A 27,739-nucleotide genomic window follows, 5' to 3' on the forward strand; every position below is an offset into this window, starting at 1 on the left:
CTGTAAAATTTGCTTAGCTTCAGAGAAAATCTCGTTGGAGTAGGGACGGGTCACGTAAAGAAAAGAGGATGACAATACTGCCTACCCTATGTACGCTACTGAATGTTTCTGCTCTAGACTCTTAGGCATTAGCAAGAATCCTGGCTCTCTCTGATCAGGATTTGTTCTGGTACTTGCTGGCCGACGTCCCTTGTTGGTCCAGGAGCACTGCTACAGCCCCAGCGCCCTAAGACAATGAGTCCGGTCTGGAAAAGTGTTAAGAATAAAAACCTGGACCATGAAGCATCGGGGGGAGGGGGGCGTGTGTGTGTGTGTGTGTGTGTGTGTGTCAAAGTTTCCCTTTGCTGTCCCAGACATCAAACTAAGCAAGAAGCAAGAAACTTCCTGCTTCCGGGACTTGCGTCTTCACGCGCAGGCGCCTGCCCGCAGAGCTGTCCTGGCTTCCCTCAGGAAGGGTTCAAAGGTCGCACCGTTCTCTTTAGTCGCTCTGCGGCTGAGACCTGAGCTGTGGGTGCCTCCAGCCCCGGGGTATCAGCGGTGCGGCAGCCTCGGCTTTGGGTGAGTGTGGCATCGGGTGCTCCTGCTAAGCGGAACTAAGCTTCTTCCCACGGGTGGCGGGTGGCGGGGGCGGCTCGAACGGGCGGCCGAGGAAGCAGCACTTCCGCCCATTGGCCAGAACCGGCCTCAGTGTTTCCTGGCCCCGCCCACGATCTGCGGCTGCCCAATCAGTTGTCACTGTGCCTGCGTGCGTGACAGCTGTGTTAACGCGTGGGGACCTGCACTTTGGTCTACCTCCTTAAATCGTCCAGCGAGGACCCGCAGTCGGGAGGCAAAGGAGGCGGGTCTCTGACTTCTAGGCTAGTCAGGGAGACACTTTCTCAAAATGGAAAAGTGTCCCCACTGAGGAAATTCACATTTTCATTTACCTTTTCACAGCTTCACTTAAGTCTTGAGCCACAAATGTCTGTTCATTAAACTTTTTTTTTAATTATTAATTTGCCTGCATTTGGCTTATTGCATAGGCGGAGAAACTCACAACCGGGGCTTTTCAAAATACCACTCTCTTATTCAGTTCATTTTGAGTTCCAGTGTGACTGGTCACAGTCACTTCTCTGGCTGTATCATTCTGACTGTATCCTCTGACTTTTTGACTACATAGTTTGTTTTCTTCTATGAGAATGGCCATTGTAACCAGAAATTTACTGCATAGATTTTTGTGAATTTCAATGGATTGTCTCTTACTTAATTAAAAAAAATCGTATGTGTTTGTGTCACCGAATGGCATATGTCTGCAGGTACTCAAGGAGGGCACAGGATTCCCAGGAACTGGAGTTCAAGCCACTGTGAGCCGTGCAACATGGTTACTAGGGACCAAACCCTGGGACAGCAGGAGCAGTCCTAACTACTAACTACTAAGCTGTCTCTAGCACTGCCTCATTGTTTTGATCTGTAGCACACAGTACATGACAGTGGAATAAAATATAACGTATGGAAGTAGAATTTCATATATCAGAATAGAATACATGGAAGAGGAAAAGACTTTGGCTAATTTTTTTCCTTTATGAAGGAATAAAAATATTATTATTATTATTATTATTATTTGTTTTTTCAAGACAGGGTTTCTCTGTAACTTTAGAGTCTGTCCTGGAACTAGCTCTTGTAGACCAGGCTGGTCTCGAACTCACAGAGATCCACCTGCCTCTGCCTTTAATCCCAGCACTTGGGAGGAATTAAATATTTTTAAAGGAAATGTCCACTGGCTCTATTGAATTTTCCTAAGACTGCATAAATCCTTTCTCTTTCCGTAACTCCTTAGGAGCTTGCAGATGTGTCAGCATGGTTGAGCTAGAACAGGCAGAGGCCCAGCTCTCCGAGTTAGACCTCCTGGCCAGTATGTTCCCAGGTGAGAATGAGCTCATAGTGAACGACCAGCTGGCGTTAGCAGAGCTGAAAGATTGTGTTGAGAAGAAGACAATGGAGGACCGATCATCACAAGTATATTTTACAATCAATATGCACCTGGACTTCTCTGAGGAAGCAAGGGTAATTCTTGTTCCATTTTGGAAGGACTTGGAGCATGTCAAGACCTAAAACAATGCTTATAGCATTTTTCTCCCTTCTCTTCTCAGGTGATGTTTTCTCTGTCTTGCTTTCTTCCCTTTAAATACCCTACAGTTTTGCCCGAAATCACTGTCAGGTATGTTGCAGAAACTGTGCAGGTCAAAATTAATGTGAAAATAAAAGCAATTCTTGTGTTTGTTTTGTTTTCTAAGAAAATTGACTTATTCCCCCCCACACTTGTGTCTTGCATCAGATCAGCATCACTGAGTAGATCCCAGCAGACTCAGCTGAACACAGATCTGATGGCATACCTGCAGAAGAACTGTCTTGGAGATGTCTGTGTACTGAATGCCACAGACTGGGTTAGAGAGCATGCCTCTGACTATGTCAGCAGAGATGCCTCTACCTCCCCTGCCAAGGAAAGCCCAACCCAGCCCATGGATCTCACTCTCACGAGGCTCTGGATCTACAGCCATCACATCTACAACAAATACAAAAGAAAAAACATCCTAGAGTGGGCAAAGGAACTGGCCCTGTCTGGCTTTAGCATGCCTGGGAAACCCGGTGTAGTGTGTGTAGAAGGCCCACAAAGTGCTTGCGAAGAATTCTGGTCAAGGTGCGCCTTTACCTATATTAGATATCATGTCATTAATTATAATTTGATAGATGAATCTCGAGTTGTAGAAATAAGTATGTCCCAGGGGATATATCTTCACGGGGATTGAGTCTCAAGTGGATCATAAGGCAGGAGTCATATATAATGACACACGTATATTGCCCTCCTCACCTAGCACAATACACACTCTGTAAATACATGTTGAATAAATTAACCCCCTCCCCTGATGCCATCTAGGACCTGTCAGTGTCCATGAATCTGTTCGTCCATTATCTAGTGAATATGATCATCTTTCAACCTATGAAACGGGAATTCCTTTTGAGGATTAGGATAACTACTTGTTTTATTCCTCTGTTTAGTTTCTGAGAAGTTCCTTAAGCAGTTTAAGAGTCAACCATTTGTACTGTTCTAAAATAGGTGTGACAGTGGTGAGTTTGTAGCTCAGTTGGCAGAGTGCTTGCCTGGCATGCACAAGGCTGTGGGTTCGGTCCTTTGCTCCATTTGCACCAGGCATGGCGATGTGGTCACGCATCTCGGTCCTTTGACGATAGAAGTGAGAGGACCCAGAGTTTAGTGCCACCTTTGGCTACATGTTAAGGTAGAGGCCAGCCTGAGATTCACAGAACCCTCCTATACAATAAATAATTAAATATTAAAAATCAAATTCTAATGGAAGATCATAATGATGACAGTCAATGAATGTTCAGATGGGATCATAACTAGAACCATTTGATGAAAATAAGTCCCCGAGAGATTACCTCCCTATTTACAAGAACATGGACTGGTCGGTTGTTCTTTGTCCCTTTGTTATAATTTGCTTGTTTTGTTTTTTTAGACAGGGTCTCACTATATTCCTTGGCTAGCGTGAAACACAGTATGTAGACCAGGTTTTCAACTCAACAGAGATCTGCATTCTGCCTCCCAAGTGTACCACCACCCCCAATGCGGAGAAGTGAATCTTATAAATTCTATTCTCAGTGCTGTAGAAAATCTATTTTGAAATTTCCTACTTTGAAAACCTGTTTTTCAGACTCAGAAAACTGAACTGGAAGAGAATTTTAATTCGCCACCGAGAAGACATGCCATTTGACGGTACAAAGGATGGAATGGAGAAACAACGGAGATTTTCCATTTTCGAAGAAAAGGCCTTTACTGTTCATGGAGCCAGAGGAAACCACATGGACTTTGGTCAGCTGTATCAGTTCTTAAATGCCAGGGGTTGTGGGGATGTTTTCCAGATGTTCTTTGGTGTGGAAGGACAGTGACTCAGTGGGTGGGGGGTGGGGGTCACTGTACCTCCTTTGATTGTTTCTTCCCATTCTTTTTCGAATTTTAATGTGCCATTCCACAATGTTATAGGTGTGGGAGCATAAGACTAATTGTAACATAGTTGCAATGCATCAGTTAAAACATGCTGTGACTGAAAGAAGAACTGAGTTTCAAATTATAAGCTTTCCATTTCTAACAGAGAAGGCTGGAGAAATGGCCCAGAGGTTAAGAGCACATACTGTTATCACTGAGAACCTAAGTTCAGTTCCCAGCACCCACGGCAGGCAGCTCATAATCACCTAGAACTCATAACGTCAGCCTGTCTGATGGCCTCTGTCCTCCTCAATGGTGCACGCATACACATGCACATATACATACACTCAGGGCATTGCGTCCCCCGGAGCTGGAGTTACAGGAGGTTGTGGATTGCCCATCGTAGGTGCTGAGAACCAAACTTGGGTCCTCTACAAGAGCAATGCATACTTTCAACCACTGAGCCATCTATCCAACCTGGTGGAAACCTTTTGATGTGAGCTGGACTTAATGGCACGCGGTTGTAATCCCAGCACTTGGAAAATAGAGGAAAGAGGATCAGGAGTTCAAGGCCAGCTTGGGCTACTTAAGATCTGTCTTAAAAACAAAAAACAAAACAAACAAACAAACAAACAGAAAAGCCACAAAGTTATTCACAGGAACTTTTGCACAATAAATTGTATGTGAAGGTAATGTTGGTGGTTCAGCTTGCATTTCCAGCCTTTACTGAGGAACCTGAGAACGCTGCCTGCTCTCGGCCTCTGTTGCAGCTGTATCTGGCTGTAGGTTACAGTGGCAGGATTCTGGGGATGAATTTGTTTCTCTTTCTGCCATGAATCCTGAAGTGATGGCAGGAGAAGGGAAGGATGACCGAGACAACTGCGGAGATGCCCGTCCTTCTTGTCCTGTGCGAACCCAACACTAATCCTTGGTGATTGTCAGACCTTTCAAATAAAATGAAGTTTTAAAGTCTCTGTGTTTGATCAGCAACCAAAAGTTAACCTGTTACTTTTTTTTTCAACACTTTGTCTTTGAAATTATAATATACAAACAGTAAAGATTTTCCTCAGCTGTGGCTATTGGTCATTTCAATTCTGTGTACTTAGACTTGGCCCCTATTTGTCCTTGCCTTGCTACTGAAGACTGAGCAATGAGCAGCGCTCACATACTTTTTTTTTTGGTTTTTCAAGATTGGTTTTCTCTGTGTAATAGAGCTGTCTGTGAACTAGTTCTATAGACCACGCTGGCCTTGAACTCACAGAGATCAATCTGCACTGCCTCCCGAGTGCTGGGATTAAAGGCGTGCACCACCACGGCCTGCCACGTGAATACTTTTTGTTGTTGTTGTCATTTCTTTGCTCTTTCAGACAAGGCCTCAGTGGCGGGGCTGGCCTTGAAATCACAGAATTCTGTCTGCTTCAGTCTCCAGAGTGCTGGGATTAAAGGTCCCTGTGTGACACTTCACCCAGTTTGATCTCAAACTTTCCAAAAGTCCTTGAGAGTTCAGATTGTAAATTTGTAGAATTTAGTTTTTGCAGAGTAGATTATTTTTCATTCTGGAAATGACTCTAATTTTATTTTATTTGACCCTGTTTTATTTGTATTAGAGTTGATTATCACCCTGTAGTGAATTGTTTATCTTACAAGAAATATATATGTACCCACTGAATTAGTAGATAAAATATAGTAGTTATAATGCAGTGTAGAATTCAAAGAGCAAGCCAGGTGATGGTTGCACATGCCTTTAATCCCAGCACTCAGGAGGGAGAGGCAGGCAGATCTCTGTGAGTTCAAGGCCAGCCTGGTCTACAAGAGCTAGTTCCAGGACAGAAACCAAAGCTACAGAGAAACCCTGTCTCAAAAAAAAAAAAAATTAAAAGAGCAAGACACAGGAAGATCATGTGAATAGGTTAGTATGAAGAACTATACTAAGGTTAGTTGTGGTGAACACAGATGATAAATGTTAGTATCCTGGAGCATTTTGGAAACCTGGCACCGTCTCCCCTCTGCTTATGGCACACAGTTCTGACTATAAGCAGACCCAAAGGTCTCTTTAAGAGGCAAGCTCTGTCCAGGTGGTGGTGGCGCACGCCTTTAATCCCAGCACTCAGGAGTCAGAGACAGGCGGATCTCTGTAACTTTCTGTAACTTCCTACAAGAGCTAGTTCCAGGACAGGCTCCAAAGCTACAGAGAAACCCTGTCTCAAAAAAGCCAAAGAGAGAGAGAGAGAGAGAGAGAGAGAGAGAGAGAGAGAGAGAGAGAGAGAGAAGCTCTGAAACCAGGCAGTGTTGGTGCACCTTTTCAATCCCAGCACTCAGGGCAGCATAGGCAGGCAGATCTCTATAAATTCAAGGCCAGCCTGGTCTACAGAGTTAGTTCCAGGACAGTCAGAGACACACAGAGAAACCCTGTCTCACAAAACAAAACAAAACAAACAATCAGAGACAAGTTCTGTCCACTCTCAATCTTTCTCTTCCCCGCCATTCTTCTGAAGAGGCAGGTCTCTACCTCTCCCTCCACCCTCACTCTCTCCCTCTTTCTTTCCCTCTTTTTGTCTATCTGTCTCTGTCATCTTCTTTCCCTCCCTTTTAATAAAACTCCACACTCAAACTATGTCTACATGGCATATTCTGTCACCCACTGTGGTTTGTGCTCAACCCACTGTGGGACACTGCAAAGGTCCCTCTCATGCTGTATCTTATCAAGAACCTGGCTGGGTGACGGTGGTGCTCACCTGTAACCCCAGCACTTGGGAGGCAGAGGCAGGTGGATCTCTGTGAGTTTGAGGCCAGCCTGGTCTACAGGTGAGTGCCAGGACAGGCTCCAAAGCTACCCAGAGAAACCCTGTCTCAAAAAACAACAACAACAAAAACCAAGAATTCCTAAGTCTGTGCCTTTTTATAGGTGAATTGAGTCCATTGATATTAAGTGATATTAATGACCAGTGATGACCAGTGGTTGTTGACTCTGGATATTTTCCTTTTTTTTTTTTTTTTTGTAGTTGAGTGTGTTTGTTTCCCTTCTTTGAGTTGTGTTTGAAAAGGGTCACTAGATGTCTGAGTTATTGTAGGCAGTGTTGGCAATGTTGGATTCCTTGGGTTGTGATTTTCCTTCTAATACTTTCTGTAAGGCTGGATTTGTGGCTACGTATTGTTTAAATTTGTTTTTATCCTGGAATATTTTGATTTCTCCGTTGATAGTGAACGATAGCTTGGCTGGGTATAGTAGTCTGGGCTTGCATCCAAGGTCTCTTAGTTTCTGCAGTATTTCTATCCAGGACCTTCTGGCTTTCATGGTTTCCATAGAGAAGTCCGGTGTAAGTCTGATAGGTTTACCTTTATATGTTACTTGACCTTTTTCCTTTGCAGCTCTTAATATTCTTTCTTTAACCTGAATGTTTTCTGTTTTGATTATTATATGGCGAGGGGATTTTTTTTTTTTTTGATTCAGTCTATTCGGTGTTCTGTTTGCTTCTTGAACCTTCATAGAGATATCATTCTTTAGGTTGGGGAAGTTTTCTTCTATAATTTTGTTGAATATATTTTCTGGGCCTTTGATCTGCAAGTCTTCTTCTTCTTCTTCTTCTACCCCTATTACTCTTAGATTTGTTTTTTTTTTATTGTGTCCCACATTTCCTGAATGTTTTGTGATGAGAATTTGTTGGATTTGCTGTTTTCTTTGGTCAGAGCGTTTATTTTCTCTATGGTGTCTTCAGAGTCTGAGATTCGTTCTTCTATCTCTTGTATTCTATTGGTTATGCTTGTTTCTGAAGTCTCTGTTCGTTTACCTAGATTTTCCATATCCAGCCGGTTCTCGGTTTGTGTTTTCTTCATTGCCTCCATTTCAGTTTTCAAATCTTGGACTGTTTCCATTACCTGTTTGATTGTTTTTTCTTGGTTTCCCAGGGTTTCATTTACGAATTTATTCATTTCTTCAAACTTTTTGTTATACTTCTCTTCCATTTCTTTATGGCAGATTTTCACTTCCTGTTTAAGTTCCTCTATTATTTTCATATAGTTCCGCTTAGAGTCGATTTCTTCTATTTCTTCTGGAGTAGGGTGTTCAATTCTTCTAGTTTTATGATCCCTGGATTCTGGTGATGTCATGTTGCCTTTCAGGTTGTTGGAGGAATTCTTGCATTGGCGCCTGCCCATCTCTTCCTCTCTGGATGGAATTCCTCAGCACTGAAGTAGGGATAGTTGGTATTCCAAGGACACAGGAGACAGAAGGGCGACCTTGGTGGCAGGGTTGGGTCGAGTGGAACACAGAAGACCCTGCAGCAGAAGCTGGGCAGGGGGACTGTGCTCTCTACCAGGACAGTCCGCCCCAGATAATCCAGACTCAGCCCTCTGGATAGAACTCCTCAGCACTGAAATAGGGACAGCTGGTATTCCAAGGACACAGGAGACAAAAGGGCGACAGTAGGGGTAAGTTAGGGTTTCTGTTGCTGTGAAGAGAAACCATGAGCACGGCAACTGTTGTAAAGAAAAAATTTAAAAAAACATTTAATTGCATTTTAAATACATGTTTAAAGCAATTCTTTAAAATGGAAAAAAATTTAATCTAAGTTTACATTCCTCTAATTTGCATATAATTTGTTTCAAACAAGAGCCACACATTGTATTTGCAGGATCTGTCTTAGGACTTATTAAATACGTTATTTTTCCTCCACGCCCGCCAATATAATTGTTAACCCATTTTTCTTGTAGGATTTCTTACGTTCTGAATTCTTGGGCTGCGCCATTGTCGTTTTATATACTCCTCTGTACTCTGTAAATTACTATTTTAGCTCTGCTAGATTGTTTTGATTTTCTTTTGCAAGAATACTTAATAGGTCTCTAATACTTTCTATTGAATTTTAACATGACACGTAATAGCTCAGAATCTGTTTCTCGTGTCGATGATCGCATCACTTTCTTTACTTCTAGCACCTTTTAGCACAGTTGCGACCATACCATTCTACTGCTATCTTATGTACCACTATAGCTGGAGTCAAATTCCCACACACTTGGTAGGAAAGGAATCGCTTTGCTGCAATTACCCAGGGCAGGATTTGGCGCTGCAAGCCCAATTCCGCTTTCTTATTGGTCACCATTGACGCCACTCACGCAGGCGTGCCTTTCCCTGTGACGTTTCAGGCAGTGGATGGTCCGAGTCCTGACAGAGAGGCGGGAGCGGAAGTGGGAAGCCACAGGCCCGGGTGGGCGGGCGGGCGCAGGTTGTTACAATGAGTCCCCTTCCGGCGCGGGGGACCGGAAGTTGTGGCCCGGCTGTGCCCACCTCGGCTCCGCAGCCGGAGAGCGCGGCCGCCACCGCGACCATGGGCGGGAAGAACAAGCAGCGGACCAAGGGGAACCTGAGGGTGAGGGCCGGCGTGGCAGCTCTGCGGCGCGCGGACCGGGCGTCTGCAGGGCCGGGAGGGAAGCGTGTGACCTCCCCGTGTGTGCGTCCCCGCGGGTGGGCAGGTCGAGGAGTTAGGACCCAAACGACGTTTCACGCCGAAGCCGTGCGAGTCGGAGCGCGCCTAGGGGAGGTGTCCCTGAGAGACGGGGTCAGCGTGCAGCCGGGTGGCACCTGCCCAGGTCGCCGAGGTTGTGTAGGGGCTGTGGGAGGAAGAAGAGAGCGTGGGCTCCGTGGGCTCGGAAATGTCCCGTGGTTTTCTGTCCCCGTCCCCCGTCCCCCCCCCCCCGCCCCCCCGGCCAAGGCCGGAGCCCCTAGATGGTGTGCGTGGTTTCAGTCGGTGTCGCCCCATTGGCTCTGTGGCCTCAAGCTCACCTCGCTTTTTCTGCCTTGCCCTGGCCACCCTGACATCGCCACGTCTTGACCTGACCTGGCAGGTTTCCGACGCCCTTCTGTTTAGGTGGCTCTAGACACGTCAGTGCACTCTTCTACCAGTGTCAGCCCCATTTTAATATAGTTGTTGTCGGTGCCAACAACGTTGCGTGTCACGAAATTTACTAGCTTACTTTATAGATATTTTAAAGGCAAGTGTTACTGCCCTTGTCCTAATGGATGACAGATTTTTTTTTTTTTTTTTTTTTTTAGCACAGTTCCCTTTTATAGACCTGTTCACCGCCTTTGAGTCAGTTAACTTTAGTGATTTCAGTATCAAAACACAACAGTTACAATAGGATCATTCCTATGTTAAATGCTTTTCTGGTATTCTCGTTTAATTGTCACAGAATGTATTTAAAAACCTTATTCACTGTTTTAGGGCAAGACTATTAGGATTGCAATCTGCGTGTTCTGTTTTGAAAACGTTTTGCAGTATAGCTCTGTCTGGTCTGGAACTCAACTCTCCAGACTACCAGGAACTCAGAGACCTATTTGCCGCTGCCTCAAGAGTACTGGGATTAAAGGCATCTGCCAAGCTCAGCAACATCCATATTCTTGGAATCACCAGCTGTTAATATTTGTTCACATTTCATTTTCTCTCTGAATTTATAAATTTGTATCACCTTTAGGAGGGTTAATTACAGTATTTTAACACCCAAATCCTTCACCTTATCTACTCGAAAAGCAATTTCATTCTTCATATACCATGCAAAACTTTAACCATGGTGGGATACTCAAATATAATGTGCAGACTTATAATTCACATTCCTACTAGCCTCTGTATTTTTAATTCTGTTTTTAGATAATAACATTTTAAAAGCATTTGTGACTCAGTCAAGTATCACTTGTTCCTTTTGGCTGCCATTTAAGTCTTTAGATTTAGACAGTTTCCCATTTCTTGCTCCCTTGAGCATGTTTTTTTTTTTTTTTTTTAATGTCACAATAACCAGGAAGAGTTGGCATTGCTTTGATTTATTTAGACTCATCTCATTGTTTTCTTATATCAATTCGAGTTAAGCCATTCACATTATATCACACCAGAAGTACACAGTACTTGTTCTTGTTTTTCTTTATCCAGTGACATTTGCTTAATGTCGACCACCAAAAAGTTACCTTTTCCCATTGGCTAATAGCAAATATGTGGTATTGCAGTCTCATGTTGGATATACTGTTCTTCAAACTTATTTCTAAAGTTTTTAAAACCCTTAGATGATTCTTGCTAGGATCACTTATTACTATGGTAGTAATAAGTAGTTTAAGAACTTACTTTAAGAATATTGAAGATTATTCAAATAGTGAATTAATTGCTCTTACCTCATTTGAAAGATGATCTAATTGAAATTTAGAGTTTGTTTAAGTTCATATACCCTGGAAGCTTCAGAATTGGGACTTGAAGTTTAGTTTTTAAAACATTATCTATTTGTGTGTGCATGTGTAGATGAGAGAAGGTCTTTCAGGGCCCATTCTCCATCACCCTTTATGTGGTTCCCAGGATCAAGCTCTGCATTGTAAAGCTTGCATGGAAAGTGCTTTCACCCTCTGAGCTACTTATTTTTCCTTATTTTTTGAGACAAGTGTTTCTCTGGGTAACAGTCCTGGCTGCCCTGGAACTCTTGTAGACCAGATCAGGCTGGCTTCGAACTCAGAGATCCACCTGCTTCTGCCTCCCAAGTGCTAGGATTAAAGATGTAGCCACCACTGCCTGCTGATCTGAGACTTCTTTTTTTTAATATTTATTTTTTTTTATTATGTATACAACATTCCTTCCATGTACACCTGCACACCAGTAGGGGCACCAGATCTCATTACAGATGGCTGTGAGCCACCATGTGGTTGCTGGGAATTGAACTCAGGACCTCTGGAACAGCAGTCAGTGCTCTTAACTGCTGAGCCATCTCTCCAGCCTGGTCTGAGATTTCTTAATGTAGCTCAGGCTGGCCTTAGATTTGTTATCTTGGTGCAGCCTCTTCAGTGTGGGGATTACAGGCCTGTACTGAAGATGGCGAACTTCAGTGGTTGCTTGGTTTGTTTGTTTTGAGCCTGGGTCTCATATACCAGGATTGATTTGAACTCATTATATAGCTGAGTGTGGCAGTGATTGCTGCTGCTGCTGCTGCTGCCCCTTCTCCTCTTCCTCCTCCTCCTTTTCCTCTTCCTTTTCTTCTTTTTAAAAGGTTTATATATTCATTAAACATACAGTGTTCTGTCTACATTGCCTGCATGCCAGAAAAGGGCAGGAGATCCTATTATAGATGGTTGTGAGCCACCATATGGTTGCTGGGAATTGAACTCAGGACTTCTGGAAGAGCAGTCAACTACCTCTGAGCCATCTCTCCAGCCCCGTGATTGATATTCTCGAAGTATTGGTTTAATGACGGACACAGATTTGTAAGAAAGTATGTATTTTAAGCAATTATGAAACAGGCATGAATGGACAGACTGAGAGAACAGAAGAGAATGTTGCCTGGTCTGAGGGAGAAAAGCATTGCAAACACCAGTGTCTTGAGGGATAGATAGAAGTTTGTCAGGCGATGAAAGAAAGGAAGAGAGAAAAGACTATGGTTGAATTATGAAAGCTCATACTTAGGGAACTTTGAGTGGAATTCAGAGTCTTGAATGATGGGAGATGGGAAAGAGGGAGGGGCAAAGTAGGGTGTAAGAATTTAACCTGCAGCGATTAGAGTAGTATCTGTATTTTATATCCATAGTAGACATTGAATAAAAGATACTGTTTGTACATTTAAGGAGATAGTTTTAAATGGGAAGCTGGGGATTTATACGTTTTCAGTTGCTGCTAGTTATCATTGGCAACTTGAACTTCAGTTTCAACACAGTCTTCAGTGGTTTAGTAGTTGGAGTTTGAGTTTTATAGTTTTATTTTTTTTTAATTTTGTTTTTGTTTTTTGAGACAAGGTTTCTCTTTGTAGCCCTGGCTGTCCTCATAAAGATTCACCTGCCTCTTCCCTTAGTTGACAGTGACAGGTTTCTTTGGATAGTTCAAATGTATGTTTTCTCGTTAGCAACAGAACCCTAACCTGTAGAATAGGGTACTAGTATATTAATACCAGTCAAAACATTGACTATGATTTGAAACAAAAGAATGTGTTTTAGAAAAATTGATTATATGTGTATGCATGTAGTGCAGGTGCCCTCAAGGTCCAGAAGAGGGCAGGGCTTCAGATCCCTGGGGTTGCAGCTAAGACAGCTACAAGCAGCCCAGGTCTGGGAACAAGCTCAGGTGTTCCACAAGAACAAAAACTGCTCTTGACTGCTGAGCCATCTCTGCAGGCTAAGTGTGTCTTTTGTTTAGATCGTTACATTGATTTTTGTGTGTATTTTAGTAATTTTGGCTTCCAGTATATAAAATGAGCTTATCTGCTCTGAAAGGATACCGTAGCCGCTTGTAGCATTAGATCTCTCTCAGTATGATAACAAAATTGGTTGGGTGAATAGAACTTTTGGACCTATTAGTTTATATCATTATAAGATATATGTATGCAAATACTGTCTGTGTAGTATTTGGAAATTAAAATTTTCATAAGTGAATATATATTTTAGGCTTTGAACTTTCATTCTTTTTCTTTCAAATGTTCTCAGTACCCATTGATATCACCAGCTCCTAGTGGGTTATAACTATAGTTTTCAAGACCTTGCTTTGATATCCAGTGTGATGGCATATGCCCATAATCCTAGCACTTGGGAGACTGAAGCAGGAGGGTCAGGAGTTCAAGGCTAATGTGACTACATGAGACTACCTCCAAAATCAAGAGTTGCTCTGATGTTTAGGAAACTAGAATTGTGTGTGAGAGCGGGTTTTTTTTTTTTCTTTTAAGTTTTTTTGAGACAGGGTTTCTCTTTGTATCTCTGGCTGGCTGTCCTGGAACTCACTCTATAGACCAGGCTGGCCTTGAACTCAAAGATCCACCTGACTCTGTCTCCTGAGTGCTGAGATTAAAGGCGTGAACCACCACCACCACCTGGCAAGCGAGAGCATTTTGGATAGGCTCTTAAGACAGAAATACTCATCTCCAGGGAACTTGAAAGCTAGGGTAAGAAGGAGCTCACAGTGGTAAAGATTCTTGTGAAGGAGTTGAAGAAGTTAGTTAGTTTCTTGGTGTAGCTTACATATAAGCTACATATTACATATTCTCTTTAGCCACAGAACCCCAACTTTTAGAACTAGTGGAATTGTGTGTTGTAAATATCAGTCAGACCACCGACTGTGAATCAAAACAGGGAGACATTATTTTCAATTAATGTATGTGTGCAAATGAGATCTGACTTTCTTTCCTGCTTTTCCTTCTTATCAGCCTTCGAACAGCGGCCGAGCTGCAGAGCTTCTTGCCAAAGAACAGGGAACAGTGCCTGGATTTATTGGTTTTGGAACATATCACAGTGACCTCGGCTATGTTCCTGCTATTCAAGGAGCTGAAGACATAGACAGCCTTGTGGACTCTGATTTCCGAATGGTGCTGAGGAAACTTTCTAAGAAAGATGTCACAACCAAACTCAAGGCAGGTTTTCACAGCGCACGTGCACACACACACACACACACACACCAATTAAGAATATATTTTTGGCCAGGTATTGGTGGTGGCACACGCCTTTAATCCCAGCTCTTGGGAGGCAGAGGTTTGTTGGAGGAGGGGCTGCTTGTTGGTCCCCGGCTGCTCAGAACTCCGAAATTATCACACAGAAACTGTATTAATTAAATCACTGCTTGCCCCATTAGCTGTACCTTACTATTGGCTAACTCTTGCATATTAATTTAACCCATTTCTTTTAATCTGTGTATTGCCATGAGGCTTACTGGCTAAAGTTCTATCTGGCTTCGGCGGGCCTACATGGCTTATTTCTAATCCGCTTTTCTCCCAGCATTCTGTTTAGTTTTCCCTGTCTACCTAAGTTCTGCCCTATCAACAGTCCAAGGCAGTTTCTTTACTCATTAATCAGTAAAAGTAACAGATAGGCAGAAGGACCTCCTACACCAGAGGTAGGCTGATCTCTGTGAGTTCAAGGCCAGTTGAGTCTACAAAACAAATTCCAGGGCAGCCAGGGTTGGTTCAAAACCCTGTTTCAAGAAACAAGAAAAAATAATGTAGTTTGTTAGAATAAATGTAAGGTTTATTTCTTGTAAAAGAAAAATGTGTAATGATATATCATTAGTTCCTTTACAGTTGTGATTTTTTTTTGACATAAAAGTTTAGTTGACACTGACTTTTGGAGTTATAAATTAGTTTGCTGCTCTAAAACATTTTGAACCACATTTTGGAATCTGTCTGTGTAATTATTCATGGTAGAGGAATATAAGTTTTTAAGATTTTATGGTTTTGCTATGTAGCTTTTGCTGACCTGGAACTTGCTATGTGGACTATGCTGTTCTTAAATTTCTGGCAATCTTCCTGCCTCTGCCTTCTGAGTGCTGCAGTTATAGTTGTGAGCCACTACACTTGGCTATTGTCGTCTAATTATGCATTTGAGTGTTTTGCCTGAATGTATGGGTGCTATGTTCATGTGTGTGCTCCAGATCCCAACAGAAGTTGTTAGATCCTCGGGAACTGTAGTTATGGCTGTGAGCTGCTGTGGGTACCTGGAACGGACCCTGGGTTCCTTGAAGAGAAAACTGTACTCTTAACTGCTGACCTCTCTCTTTACACTATTTCATTTATTATTTATTATTTTATTTTTTATTATTTTCAAGATTTGGTGTTATATTTCTGAGCTCGTCTGAGCTTTCTGAGTTTTAGTGGTCTTCCTCAGCCTCTGGGTAGCTGATGCCACTCCTGGCTCAACTCTATCCTTTCCATTTGTTTTGTTATGGTAAAGCTGAAAAGTCTAAAAGTTCAGTTTCTACTATAATGGATGGTGAATTTTTTTTGTTTCCTTGGCACAGATAGAAATAATATATTCTTCTTTTAAATAAAGTAGACTAAACTTCCAGAACAAAAGGAAGAAAGTGAGGAGGCAGTGTTACATTCGTTAATCCTCGACGATGTTAATTATTTTCAGGCAATGCAAGAGTTTGGAACTATGTGCACAGAAAGAGACACAGAAGCTGTAAAAGGGGTCCTTCCGTACTGGCCAAGAATCTTCTGCAAAATTTCCCTTGTAAGCATTAGAGTTTATGAGCCTGCTTTTGCTTAAGCGATTCATTTCTGGAGAGAGTTTCCATTCTGTGTTTGCTACAGAAGGTTGATAAAGCGTTCCTTATAGTTACTTAGTCTTTGAATACCTCTTGGATATAATCTCACATTGGAAAGGGGGAGAAAAGAAAAATTATTTCATATGATTGCCCGTAAAGAAGGCCTAAATCCTCAATATTTTTTCTCTTCTTTGCTTTCTTTTTCTTTTTTTTTTTTTGTGGCTTGTAATTGGATGGGGGTGGGGTGGGGTGAGATTATTGTTGTTTACACAGGCTCCACTACTGAGTTATTTCCCTAGCCTGTCAGAAGTCGCTATTAGTTTGATTATATACATAGATGAATTTCTACTGTGAGTCATTGTAGAATATTTACAGATATTCATTTTTATTTTTAAACTACATTTCTATTATATTAATAGGACCATGATCGCCGGGTTCGAGAGGCTACACAGCAAGCTTTTGAAAAACTTATCGTTAAAGTAAAGAAGCACTTGGCTCCATATCTGAAAAGTGTAATGGGATATTGGCTGATGGCTCAGTGTGATACATACCCCCCAGCAGCAACTGCAGCAAAAGATGCATTTGAAGCTGCTTTCCCTCCAAGCAAGCAACCTGAAGCCATAGCATTTTGTAAGGAAGAAATTACAACTGTGAGTTTCTGGAGTCATTCTGTACCTGTGTTTCTCAAGCATGTAAAGGCTCTCAGGCGTATGTGGTAGCTCTTTTACCTGCTTTTATAAATGTGTCAAGAAGAAACAGATCATGCCTCTCTTTGCGTATACAATAACATAAAAGATTTCTGTAACCTCAAATTGTGTAAGGGATTGGCAGGATGGCTTTGTGGGTAAAAGTGCTTACCATGTAAGCCTATACCTGAGTGAGTGTTCCTTACAACCCTCATAAAGGTAGAAAGAGACCTGATTCCACAGCTGTCCCCTGACCTGCACGTGTGCACAGTGTGTGTTCTCTGTGGGCCAGAGATGGGAAAGGAAAACAAATCCTTATTTCTCTCATATTTGTTAGCTGATTATCCCACGGTACTGCAGTTATAAGAATAATGAATAGCCAGGTGGTGGTGGTGGTGCACACCTTTAATCCCAGCACTTGGGAGGAAGAAACAGGTGGATCTCTGTGAGTTTCAGACCATTCTGGCCTACAAGAGTTAGTTCCAGGACAGGCTTCTAAGGTACAGAGAAACAACTGTTTTTGTTTTCAAGAAAGGTACTTGAAAACAAAAACAAAACAACAACAACAACAAAAAAAAAAAACAAAAGAAAAAAGAGAGGGAGAGAAAAAAAGAATACTGAATAACAAGTAACCACAAGTATTTAGTGGGAGATTTCTCTTGATGGGAATTGGAGGTGTCATAAAGTTCCTGTCTTTACCACAGTAGCAGCAAAGATAGGGATAGATAGCAAGAGAAAAATGGCCCAAATTCAAACCTATGTCTGATTTGGCTAGTAGGTGGGTTGATAGTATGGGAATTTTTATTTTGCTTTTTTATCTATTTATATATTTATTTGTTTATTTATTTTTAGATAGGGGTTTTCAGTGTAGCTCTTGCTGTCCTGGAACTCACTCTAGGTCAGGCTAGCTTCAAACTCAGAGATCTACCTGCCTCTACCTCCCAAGTACAGGGATTAAAGGTGTGTACCACCATCGGGTATTGGATTTTCCCGATATCTGATCAATATTGACACTTCCATAAAATCTTAAGGTTTTGATGGTTTTCTCTTTCAGGTACTGCAGGATCACCTTCTAAAAGAAACTCCTGATACACTCAGTGACCCCCAGTAAGTTACATTGTTTCTAAGTAACTCTCCCTCCTGATACACTCAGTGCCCCCTTCCCCAGTAAGTTATGTTGTTTCTAAGTAACTCAAATGAGGCAGAATGTGAGATTAAAATTTGCCTGTGGACAGCCAGATGGCACCTCAGGTAAATGCCCTCACAGTCAATCCTAAGAGCCCGAATTCAAGCCCTAGGACCTGCGTGGTGGATGGGGAGAAACCACTCCCCAGTTTGTCCTCTGACTTCTTTGTATATACGTGAATAAAAAAAACCCAACAAAACCCCCTAAAACCAAAACCTATTTATTTTCAAATCCAGAACTGTTCCAGAGGAAGAGAGAGAGGCCAAATTCCATCGAGTTGTAACGTGCTCCTTATTGGCGCTAAAGAAACTGCTTTGCTTCTTACCTAACAATGAACTTGATTCTCTGGAAGAGAAATTTAAATCGCTTTTATCACAGAATAAGTTTTGGAAGTATGGAAAACACAGTGTACCTCAGGTATCATAATATTTCTTAAGAGTCCTTTCCTATAACTTGCCCGATTTCACCACATTTATGCTCATGTTTATTGCTTACGTCAGAACTGTGAAAGCACATCTTTGTGGTTGGCCGTTCAGCACTTACTGCCTCTTTTACTAGATGTTTACTGTATTTTCACCTCTTTGTTGTTGGGGTTGAACTGACGTACATGCTTTGCTACGTCTATAATTTCACTTTTTTAATACTTCAGAGTCACTCTGCACATTGTCCAGTTGTGGGTCTCTGTGTTAATTCCATCTACTGCAAGACGCTTTTACTTAAGGTTAAACAGTGCACTCATCTGTGGTTATAGCAATATGTCATTAGGTATGTAGTGTTTTATATGTAAGCATATGTAACAGTGTTTTCAAGAGAAAACTTTAAAGTTTTCTGCCTGTTAAGATGTCATTTATAGTTAATACTTTGCTGAATTTGATTTGCTATTATTTTTGAAGATTATACATAAATATTTTATAAGGCCAAATATTTTATTTTATTAAAGTTTTTTATTTATTGTGATTATAATTGCATCATTTCTCTGTTCTCACTTTTAAATTTATAACCTTTTTCTTTGACACATACACACACACATATATATACACACACACATATAAACATAAAGACGTTTAATCTTTAATAATATATTCCTAATACATAAGTACAACCTGCTCAGTCTGTAAGTTACTTGTATTTGTATAACTTCAGGCCTGACAATTGGTATTGGATAATCAGTTGGTGTCTTTGGGGAAGACTGTTTCCCCTACTTTCAGCATTCCTTAGTTCCCTGTAGGTTTTTGTCTGGGGCTGAGGCCTTGTGAGCTTTTCCCCTTTCGTGTCTGTTGGTATTGTCCTTCTTTAGGTTATGTTCAGGCAGCCTGTGGTTGAGACTTGTTAACCAATAATGTTGCTTTTTTGACACTTCTAGGTGACAGATCTCACAGCAAAGCCTTTGTTCTTCTGGCACTGCTGTCTTTCTGCCCCTCTTGTTGTGGATGTGTCACTAGGGGTGTGTTCTACAACTCTGTTTCGGTGGTTGTAACTTTGTAATAGTCTCCTTCAAAGAGATGGTTCTTTGATGAGAGGCTGAGAACTACACTTATCTGTGGGTATAAGGATAAATATTTAGAATTTAGTTAGGGACTGTGCTGGTTTAGTAAAGTGGCAATTGTAGGTTCTCCAGGATTCATGACTTTGCTACTGTAGGGTGACTGACTGAGTTTCCAGTACCAGGCATTATTTCCTCCTTGTTGAGCAGGCCTGGAGGTTATGGCTTAGATGGAATGGAGTCAGATGGGTGCAGGGACTGAGATGGTGTGAAGAAGTGCATCCTGGTCCAAGCATGGAGTTTGAGGTAGATCTCTGGGTGTTGGGGTGGAGTTGAGGAGAGGAGGATCAGGTGGACTCATCTGTTGAGACCCTGGGAGAGGCTCTGCAGGATCTGGCTGAGTGGAGTATTGGGCGTGGTGTGGAGACATCTGTAGGTTCAGAATGGGGGACAGGGAGAGACCTCGAGGAAGCCTAGAAATGGGTAGTGGAGCCCTGGATGGGTAGTGGAACCTGGGACTAAGGTTAGATTTGGGGCTAGGGGAAAGTACATGGAACAGGATCAGGTGTTCTCACCAGGCATGTGCAGAATTGCTATTCAAATCTTTTCAAATCTCAAAATGCATTATTTATACTCCACATATTCATTTTAGACTGATTATTTTGTTTTGAGCATATTGTTCCACTCTGTGTGATTTTAATTATTGTGCCTGAAGTCAGTATCAGTCTTGCTGTCCTGTCTTGGGAGGTAGTTTGTCTTTTTCTCTGGCCATTTAAGAATTTTTATCTTTATGTTTTCTTTTCCCTGGAACTTACTACGTAGATCAAGCTGGCCTTAAATTCATAGAGATCCTCCTGTCTCTGTTCCCTGAGGGCTGGGATTGAAGACATGTACCGTGCACCCAGCTTTCTTTACATTTTTTTTTAATATTTTTATTTTATGTGCATTGGTGTTTTGCCTGCATGTATGTCTGTGGGAGGGTGTCAGGTCCCCTAGGACTGAGGCTGTAGACTATTTTGAGCCTCCATGTGGGTGCTAAGAATTGAACTCAGGTCTTCTGGAAGAGCAGTCAGTGCTCTTAACCACTGAGCCATCTCTCCTGCCACTCCTTACTTTTTTTGTTTTTGTTTTTGATTTTTTTTTTTTTTGAGACAGGTTTTCTCTGTAGCTTTTGGAGCCTATCCTGGAACTAGCTCTTGTAGACCATGCTGGCCTCGAACTCACAGAGATCCGCCTGCCTCTGCCTCCCGAGTGCTGGGATTAAAGGCGTGCACCACCACCACCCAGCTCTTTATATTTTGTTAACTGTAGTCTGAGATGTCCTGGTGTGAATTCTCCTCCATGCATTTATGTGTCCTGCTTATGATTTATTGGGATTCTTGAATCTGTGGATTGGGGCATTTAATTGACTCTGGAATTCTCAGATATTGCCTCCGGATACTTTCTTTATTTCATTATTTTTTTCTTTGGTGTTGTAATTAATGCAAGATGAAATCACTTGCATATTATCTTGTATGTGTCATTTGCTTTTCACAGTTTTTGCTTTGTGTGCTGCTTGTGAGTTTCTTTTATTCAGTCTTCCACTTCACTGATTTAATTTGCTTGTTTCAGCCTATCCATACTGTCCAAGCAAAATAGCGCAAGCTGGGTATTTTTTTTGTCCGAGACGAGTTTTCTCTGTATAATGGATCTCATTGTCCTGAGCTCACTCCATAGAGTGTGGCCTTGAACTCACAGAGATCTGCCTGCCTCTGCCTCCCAAGTGCTGGGATTACAGGCATGCACCACCACTGCCCAGCAAGCTGAGTAGTTTGTAAAAAGTAGAAATATATATCTTATAGTTATAGAGTCTGGTAAAACTCGATATAGGGGAAGCATACATGCCAACTTCTGGTGCTGACAAGCGATGTAACGGAAGTGATGCCTGAGGCATATGACATGCTGTCAGCTTGTGGCATGCTGCTTGCTCTGTTGTGAGGATCGCGGAGCAGAGATGAAGAGCCATGAGATAATTGAATGCTCAAATGAAAGATGATCCTAACATGGCCTCAGCAGTGGCTGCCATCCTGGCTTTGCTGGAGTTCTTGAAGAGAGACAAAGAGAGACACTTGAAGAGACAAAGAAGAGACACCTGAGGGCTTGAGGGTGCATCTTACCAGTGCCATAGAAAGCCTCTGTGGTGTGGACTCCTCCATGACCGTGTTCTCTGTTGGAGAGCTCTTCCTTAGCCTCGTCAGCCTCACCTCCCTGGAGTAGTGATTACTTCAAACGTGCGAAGATCATGATTGAGAGGGGAGCTTTTCCTCAGGAGAGTGTCCCTGTCAAGAAATAAAATTGCTGATCCGTGCCATACTTTCATCAAAGACCGGGTGTGGGGGCAGAATTTTGACTCACACCTTCTCTAGAGTCGTCCTGAGGGTCCTGGAAGAAGCCATGGCAGCCAAGAAGCGGTTCAGTGTGTGTATCACGGAGACTCAGCTTGATGTATCCGGGAAGAAAATGGCCAAAGCCCTCTGCCACCTCAATGTTCCTGTCACTGTGGTGCTGGATGCTGCTGTTGACTATGTCATGGAGAAAGCAGATCTTCTCATAGTTGTTGCTGAAGGCGTGGTTGAGAATGGAGGAATTATTAACAAGATTGGAACCAACCCGATGGCTATGTGTGCCAAAGCCCAGAATAAACCCTTTTATATGGTTGCAGAAAGTTTCAAGTTTGTATGGCTCATCCCGCTCAAGCAGCAAGATGTCCTCGACAAGTTTAAGTGCAAGACAGACACTCTGAAGTCTGTGTAGACTGGGCAGGACCTCAAAGAGGTACACCCGTGGGTTGACTATACTTCTCTGTCCTTGCTCACCCTGCTGTTTATGGACCTGGGTGTGATGACACCATCTGTTGTAAGCCATGAGCTCGTCAAGCTGTACCTATGAACAGAGTCCCCTCCTGCCAACTTGCAGGGAACATATGTGCATGGCTGTACAGGGTGAGCTAGCCAAGGGCCAAAACTGAATCAACTTTCAGATTTGTATGCAAAGGTTCACATCAGAAGTCCTGGAGAATCCTTTTAACTCAGCTCTCTCGCATCTGAAATTTGTTTGCAGTTGTAGAACCAAGCTGAAGCATCCTTCCAGTTTTTAGAAACTCACTGTTTCCAGAAGTACAAGTTAGGTGACTGGCTGCAAACCCAAAGAAGGACAACACATGAGTGGGGACCGTCTCATACCATACTCCAGGCTGGTCTGAATCAGTGAAAGTGATGCAGGCCTCTCTGCAGTGACAGCCACTGAGAATACATGATAGGGTGCCTTACAAACAAGGCAGGAAACACTTGCTAACTGCATCTGGCTTCAGGGCTCCATCTCAGCAGGGTCAAGCCAGACAGGAAAAACACCAGTGCAGGAGCCACCTTGATAGGCTGCTGCTTACAGAGTGTCTGAACATAGCCTCTGCCTATGAATAACAGGAGCTTACTTTAAACACGGTTAGGTCCCAAACAGTTTTTGTAAGTTAAACATGGGAACAAATCAGGATATTTTCAAATAAATTATATGAAAAATTAAAAAAAAATACAATGTAGGGCTAAAGATGGCTCAGTGGGTCAGAGCTTTTGCAAAGGATTTGGGTTCAGTTTCCAGCATCCACATAGTAGCATACAGCCGTGGACAACTCATTTCTTGGGTATCTAACATCCTCTTACTGCCTGCCCCCTTAGCTTGGTGCCTTTGCAGACATGAGGCTTAGACATGATATGCATATATGCAGGCAAAACACTCACACATGTAAATAAAATAATTCTCAAATTAGTTTTTAAAAGACTAATGAATATGGCATAAGAACAGACAGGACCAATGGAACCGAATAGAAGACCCGGATATCAATCCATACATCTTTGAACACCTAATCTTCGACAAGGAAGCAAAAAAATATCAAATGGAAAAGAGAAAGCATATTTAGCAAGTGGTACTGGTATAACTGGATTATCAACATGTAGAAGAACGAAAATAGACCCATTTCTATCACCATGCACAAAACTTAATCTAAATGGATCAAAGAATTCAACTTAAAGCCAGCCACACTGAACCTTATAGAAGAGAAAGTGGGAAATACACTTGAATGCATTGGCACAGGGAACCACTTTCTAAATATAACCCCAGCAGCACAGATACTGAGAGAAACAATTAATAAATGGGACTTCCTGAAACTGAAAAGCTTCTGTAAAGCCAAGGACATGGTCAACAAGACAAAACAACAGCCTACAGAATAGAAAAAGATATTCACTAACCCCATATCAGACAGAGAGGTCTGATCTCCAAAATATACAAAGAACTCAAGAAATTGAACACCAAAAGAACACATAATCCAATAAAAAAAAATGGAGTACAGACCTAAACAGAGAACTCTCAACAGAAGAATCTAAAATGGCTGAAAGACACTTAAGGGAATGTTCAACATCCTTAGTCATCAGGGAAATGCAAATCAAAACAACTCTGAGATTCCGTCTTACATCTGAAAGAATGGCCAAGGTCAAAAACACTGATGACAACTTATGCTGGAGAGGTTGTGGGGAAAAGGGAACACTTCTGCATTTCTGGTGGAAATGCAAGCTGGTACAACTCCTTTGGATGTCAGTGTGGCGATTTCTCAGAAAATTAGGAAAACCTTTCTCAAGACCCAGTAATACCACTTTTGGGTATATATCCAAAGGATGCTCAATCTTGCCCACAAGGACATGTGCTCAACTATGTTCATTGCAGCTTTGTTTATCATAGCCAGAACCTGGAAACAACCTAATGCCTCTCTACTGAAGAATGGATAAGGAAAATGTGATACATTTACACAATGGAGTACTACCCAGCAGAAAAAAAAATAACATCTTGAATTTTACAGGAGAATGGATGGAGCTAGAAAACATTATTTTGAGTGAGGTAACCCAGAAACACAGAAAGGCAATTATCACATGTACTCACTCATAGGTGGTTTTTAAACATAAAGCAAAGAAACAAAAGCAAAGAAACAAAAACAACAACAACAAAAAAAAAAACATAAAGCAAAGCCTACAAACCACAATCCCAGAGAATTTAGGCAACAACGAGGACACTAAGAGAGACTTATATAGATCTAATCTACATGGGAAGTAGAAAGTATAAAAAGACAAGATCTGAGTAAATTGGGAGCTTGGGGACTTTGGGGAGGGATGAAGAGGGAGGGGAGAGGCAGGGAGGGGAGCAGAGAAAAATGTAGAGCTCAGTAAATATCAATAAAAAATAAAAATAAATAGACAGAAAAAAGACTAATGAATATTCTAGCAGTTTAAAGGATTTTTTTTTCAAAGATGGGTTTTTGTTTCATAGATGGGCTCTTCTCACGTTGCCGTTACATGTTGGAGAATGGAAGGGCAGAAGGGTAAACCTGCTCCCTCAATCCCTGCTGTGCATTATTGTCTCACTGTTTTTTTCTTTTGGTGTTTTCATTGTTTTGTGTTTATTTATTTTTTTCAGATACCCTTACCATATAATTCTGGATATCCTGAAATTAGCTTTGTAGAGCAGACTGACCTTGAGCTCACAGAGATCCACTTGCCTCTGCCTTTTGAGTGCCAGGACTAAAGGCGGTCGCCACAAGGCTGAGCTTGCTTTTGTTAATTATCAATTGTATTTATGAAGGTGATGTGCTCAGATCACTTCTACACAGCAGTGAGGGTTTAGCATACGAACTGAGTTTGTGGGTAAACACTAGACGTAACACCGACTTTGAGTTTTATATTCAAATTTAGATTAATAAATTTTGTTTTAGGAATTATGTATGCTTCTTTTTCAAATCTTTTTTCTGCTACCCTGAAAAAGTCTAGAGCCCCTTTTTCTACAAATTTCTTAAAATTTAGTTTTTTTAGTTAAGCATTGTTATAAAATTTGTGGCTGATTAATTTGACATCTTGTATTAGTGTGCTTGCTTTTCTTTCTGTTCTTTGTGGCTAATGTTGTCCATATTTTGTATTTGCTATATAAGAGACCCCAGATGAAGAACTCTGCTGTTAAATCGGATTTGTGTGAAAAATTCTATTCTTTCTGCCTTTATTTTGCCTTGGTAATTCCAAACATCTTTTCAGATTGTTACTCTTTAAGATTTTAAAAATTGTTTTTTACAGTGCCTTTAATTATGTGAACAGGAAAGTTGTGAGCTGTCCCAGCCTGCTGCTACCACAGTTAATTGTGTCAAACGTCAGTAAGCTTCAGCTCAATTCCACATTGTTTCTTCTTTTAGATCCGCTCAGCATATTTCGAGTTGGTTTCTGCTTTGTGCCAATATGTTCCCCAGGTGATGAAAGAGGAAGCTTCCAAAGTGAGCCCTTCTGTCCTACTTAGTATTGATGACAGTGACCCTGTGGTCTGCCCAGCTCTCTGGGAAGCTGTGCTCTACACATTGACAACTATTGAGGTATGTAGCGAGGCACATTTACCTTGTTGGGGACCGCTTGTCTTTCATTTGTGTTTCACATCCCAAATCCCATAGGAGAGAGATCTTTAGATTGTACTATCTAAAACTCATTAGATAAATTCGATAAACATTTAAATGGCATAAATGTTAACATTTCCTTCTCTATTCCTTTTTTCCTTTCTATGCCCCCCCCCTTTTTTGATAAAGTTTTTGTATATCTTTTCCCTGACTGTCCTGGAACTCACAGATATCTGCTGACTCTGCCTCCTGAGTGTGAGTGTTGGGATTAAAGGCGTGCACCACCATATCTGGCTTTTTGGTTACATTTTTTGAAACATTTACTTTCTCACATAACCAGTTTTCAATCTTTCCAGGAAGAACAGCAGTGTTGTGTGGCTGTTGCACATGACTTGAGTCTTTGATCACAGTGGTTTTACTTTGTAACTCAGTGACTTTACAGTTCGGTTTCAGTGCTGCAGAAGTGGTTCTGTATCAGGTCCACGTGCTCAGTGATTGTGTTGCTGGGACTTTCACTGGAAGGATTTCTGAACCAGAAATACGTTCTTTTTAAAGAAAACAGCTTTTTTTTTCTTTTTCTTTTTCTTTTTTTTTTTTTGGAGCCTGTCCTGGAACTAGCTCTTGTAGACCAGGCTGGCCTCAAACTCACAGAGATCCACTTGCCTTTGCCTCCTGAGTGCTGGGATCAAAGGCGTGAGTCACCACTGCCCGGCTGAGAAATATAATTATATAATTTCTAATTACTATTATAATTTTTTTTTTTGGGTTAGGATTGTTGGATTCATGTAAATGCAAAAAAGAGTGTATTTCCCAAACTGACGGCTGTGGTTCGTGAAGGCGGCCGGGGTCTCGCTGCTGTCATTTATCCGTATCTCTTACCATTCATCAGCCGACTCCCTCAGTCCATCACCGAGCCAAAGCTGGACTTCTTCAAAAATTTTCTCACCTCTCTAATTACCGGGTAAGCAATTAACAATTTTTAACTTAAAAATAACATTTACTTCCTTGTGTGCGTGTGAGTCCATGTGTATGCATGCATGCGCATGTGTCACGGTGTTTGTGTGAGGTTCAGAAGACAGGTTTCAGGACTCTCTCTGTCATCCTAGGGACTGATTCCAGCAGTCAGGTTCAGTGACAAGTGCTGCTACTGTTGAGCCATCTTGCTGGCCCCAATTCTGTTTTCAGAAGCAAAAGGAATCTTTCTTGTTTTTATTCTCATAGATGTTCTTCTTATTTGAATTTTACCATTTTTTTTCTTTCTTCTGTTTGTTGACTATTTAAAGCTTTCAGAGAAGTAGAAGTGATGGAGCAGGATAGAGTAGCGCCACTTTGCCCAGGCTGTGCTGGGCGCAGATGAACCTCAGCCTCCTAGATGGCTAGGATTAGAGGACATGGAATTGCAACCAACTTACGTCTTTGAAAATGGTCAGAGCTTCTGAAAAAGGATAAATGCAGTTAAGTCCCAAGATAGAAACAGATCATATTCCAAATGAGTCATGATATTATTGACAAATACAGAGGCCCAGATTCAGAAAATGAGCTGGTGAGGTTTTTAAGTGTTCCCTACAATCAAATGTTAGAACTGTTTAGGACCTAGGATTTGGCTCACCTGCTTAGTAGCATGTGCTAGTTCTCATTGCTGTGTCCAACCACCAAAAATGTTTCTTCTGTTTAGCACTTTAAAAAGTTCACTTCGGTCTGGATAGTGTTGACACACACCTTTAATCCTAGCACTCAGGAGGCAGAGGCAGAGGCAGAGGCAGGTAGATCTCAGTGAGTTCAAGGCTAGACTGGTCCAAAGAGAGTTTCAGGACAGCCAAGGCTTCACAGAGAAACCCTGTGTCTCAAAAATAGCAAAAACAAAAAAACAAAAAAACAAAAAACAAGCAATCTTGGACTAGAGAAATGGCCTAGTGGTGAAGAGCACCAGCAGCTCGTGCCTGTCTGTGACCACAGCTCCAGCTCCAGGGCCTCCG

At 41.9% G+C, this 27,739-nt stretch overlaps 2 protein-coding genes, 1 long non-coding RNA gene and 1 pseudogene across 3 annotated transcripts in view; 3 read left to right on the forward strand and 1 right to left on the reverse strand.

Moving 5' to 3' along the window:
- Window positions 1-398: 398 nt before the first annotated feature.
- Rwdd2b (RWD domain containing 2B) lies at window positions 399-4,951 on the forward strand. The gene is made up of 5 exons (XM_048422736.3): window positions 399-558; window positions 1,817-2,043; window positions 2,130-2,197; window positions 2,315-2,677; window positions 3,708-4,951. Exons 2-5 carry the CDS (start codon window positions 1,837-1,839, stop codon window positions 3,940-3,942), a joined length of 873 nt encoding a protein of 290 aa, XP_048278693.3. The 5' UTR covers window positions 399-558; window positions 1,817-1,836; the 3' UTR covers window positions 3,943-4,951.
- Window positions 3,964-9,969, reverse strand: LOC148122911 (uncharacterized). The gene is made up of 2 exons (XR_015735750.1): window positions 9,756-9,969; window positions 3,964-9,583 (listed from the first exon to the last, which is right to left on the reverse strand). It is a non-coding gene; the product is annotated as an uncharacterized LOC148122911 (long non-coding RNA).
- The window catches only part of Ltn1 (listerin E3 ubiquitin protein ligase 1), a 62,622-nt gene continuing 44,071 nt past the window's right edge, over window positions 9,189-27,739 (forward strand). The window contains exons 1-8 of the mRNA XM_048422525.3: window positions 9,189-9,342; window positions 14,126-14,329; window positions 15,825-15,923; window positions 16,377-16,607; window positions 17,698-17,750; window positions 18,066-18,246; window positions 25,572-25,745; window positions 26,534-26,724. Of these exons, the coding sequence (XP_048278482.2) occupies window positions 9,208-9,342; window positions 14,126-14,329; window positions 15,825-15,923; window positions 16,377-16,607; window positions 17,698-17,750; window positions 18,066-18,246; window positions 25,572-25,745; window positions 26,534-26,724 (1,268 nt within the window). The 5' untranslated portion in view covers window positions 9,189-9,207. The remainder of the gene's footprint in view (window positions 9,343-14,125; window positions 14,330-15,824; window positions 15,924-16,376; window positions 16,608-17,697; window positions 17,751-18,065; window positions 18,247-25,571; window positions 25,746-26,533; window positions 26,725-27,739) is intronic.
- On the forward strand, window positions 21,306-22,240 carry LOC148122912 (translation initiation factor eIF2B subunit alpha pseudogene; annotated as a pseudogene).

Source organism: Myodes glareolus, chromosome 2 (genome assembly GCF_982192425.1).
Source record: "Myodes glareolus chromosome 2, mMyoGla1.1, whole genome shotgun sequence".
Classification (NCBI taxonomy): Eukaryota; Metazoa; Chordata; class Mammalia; order Rodentia; family Cricetidae; genus Myodes; species Myodes glareolus.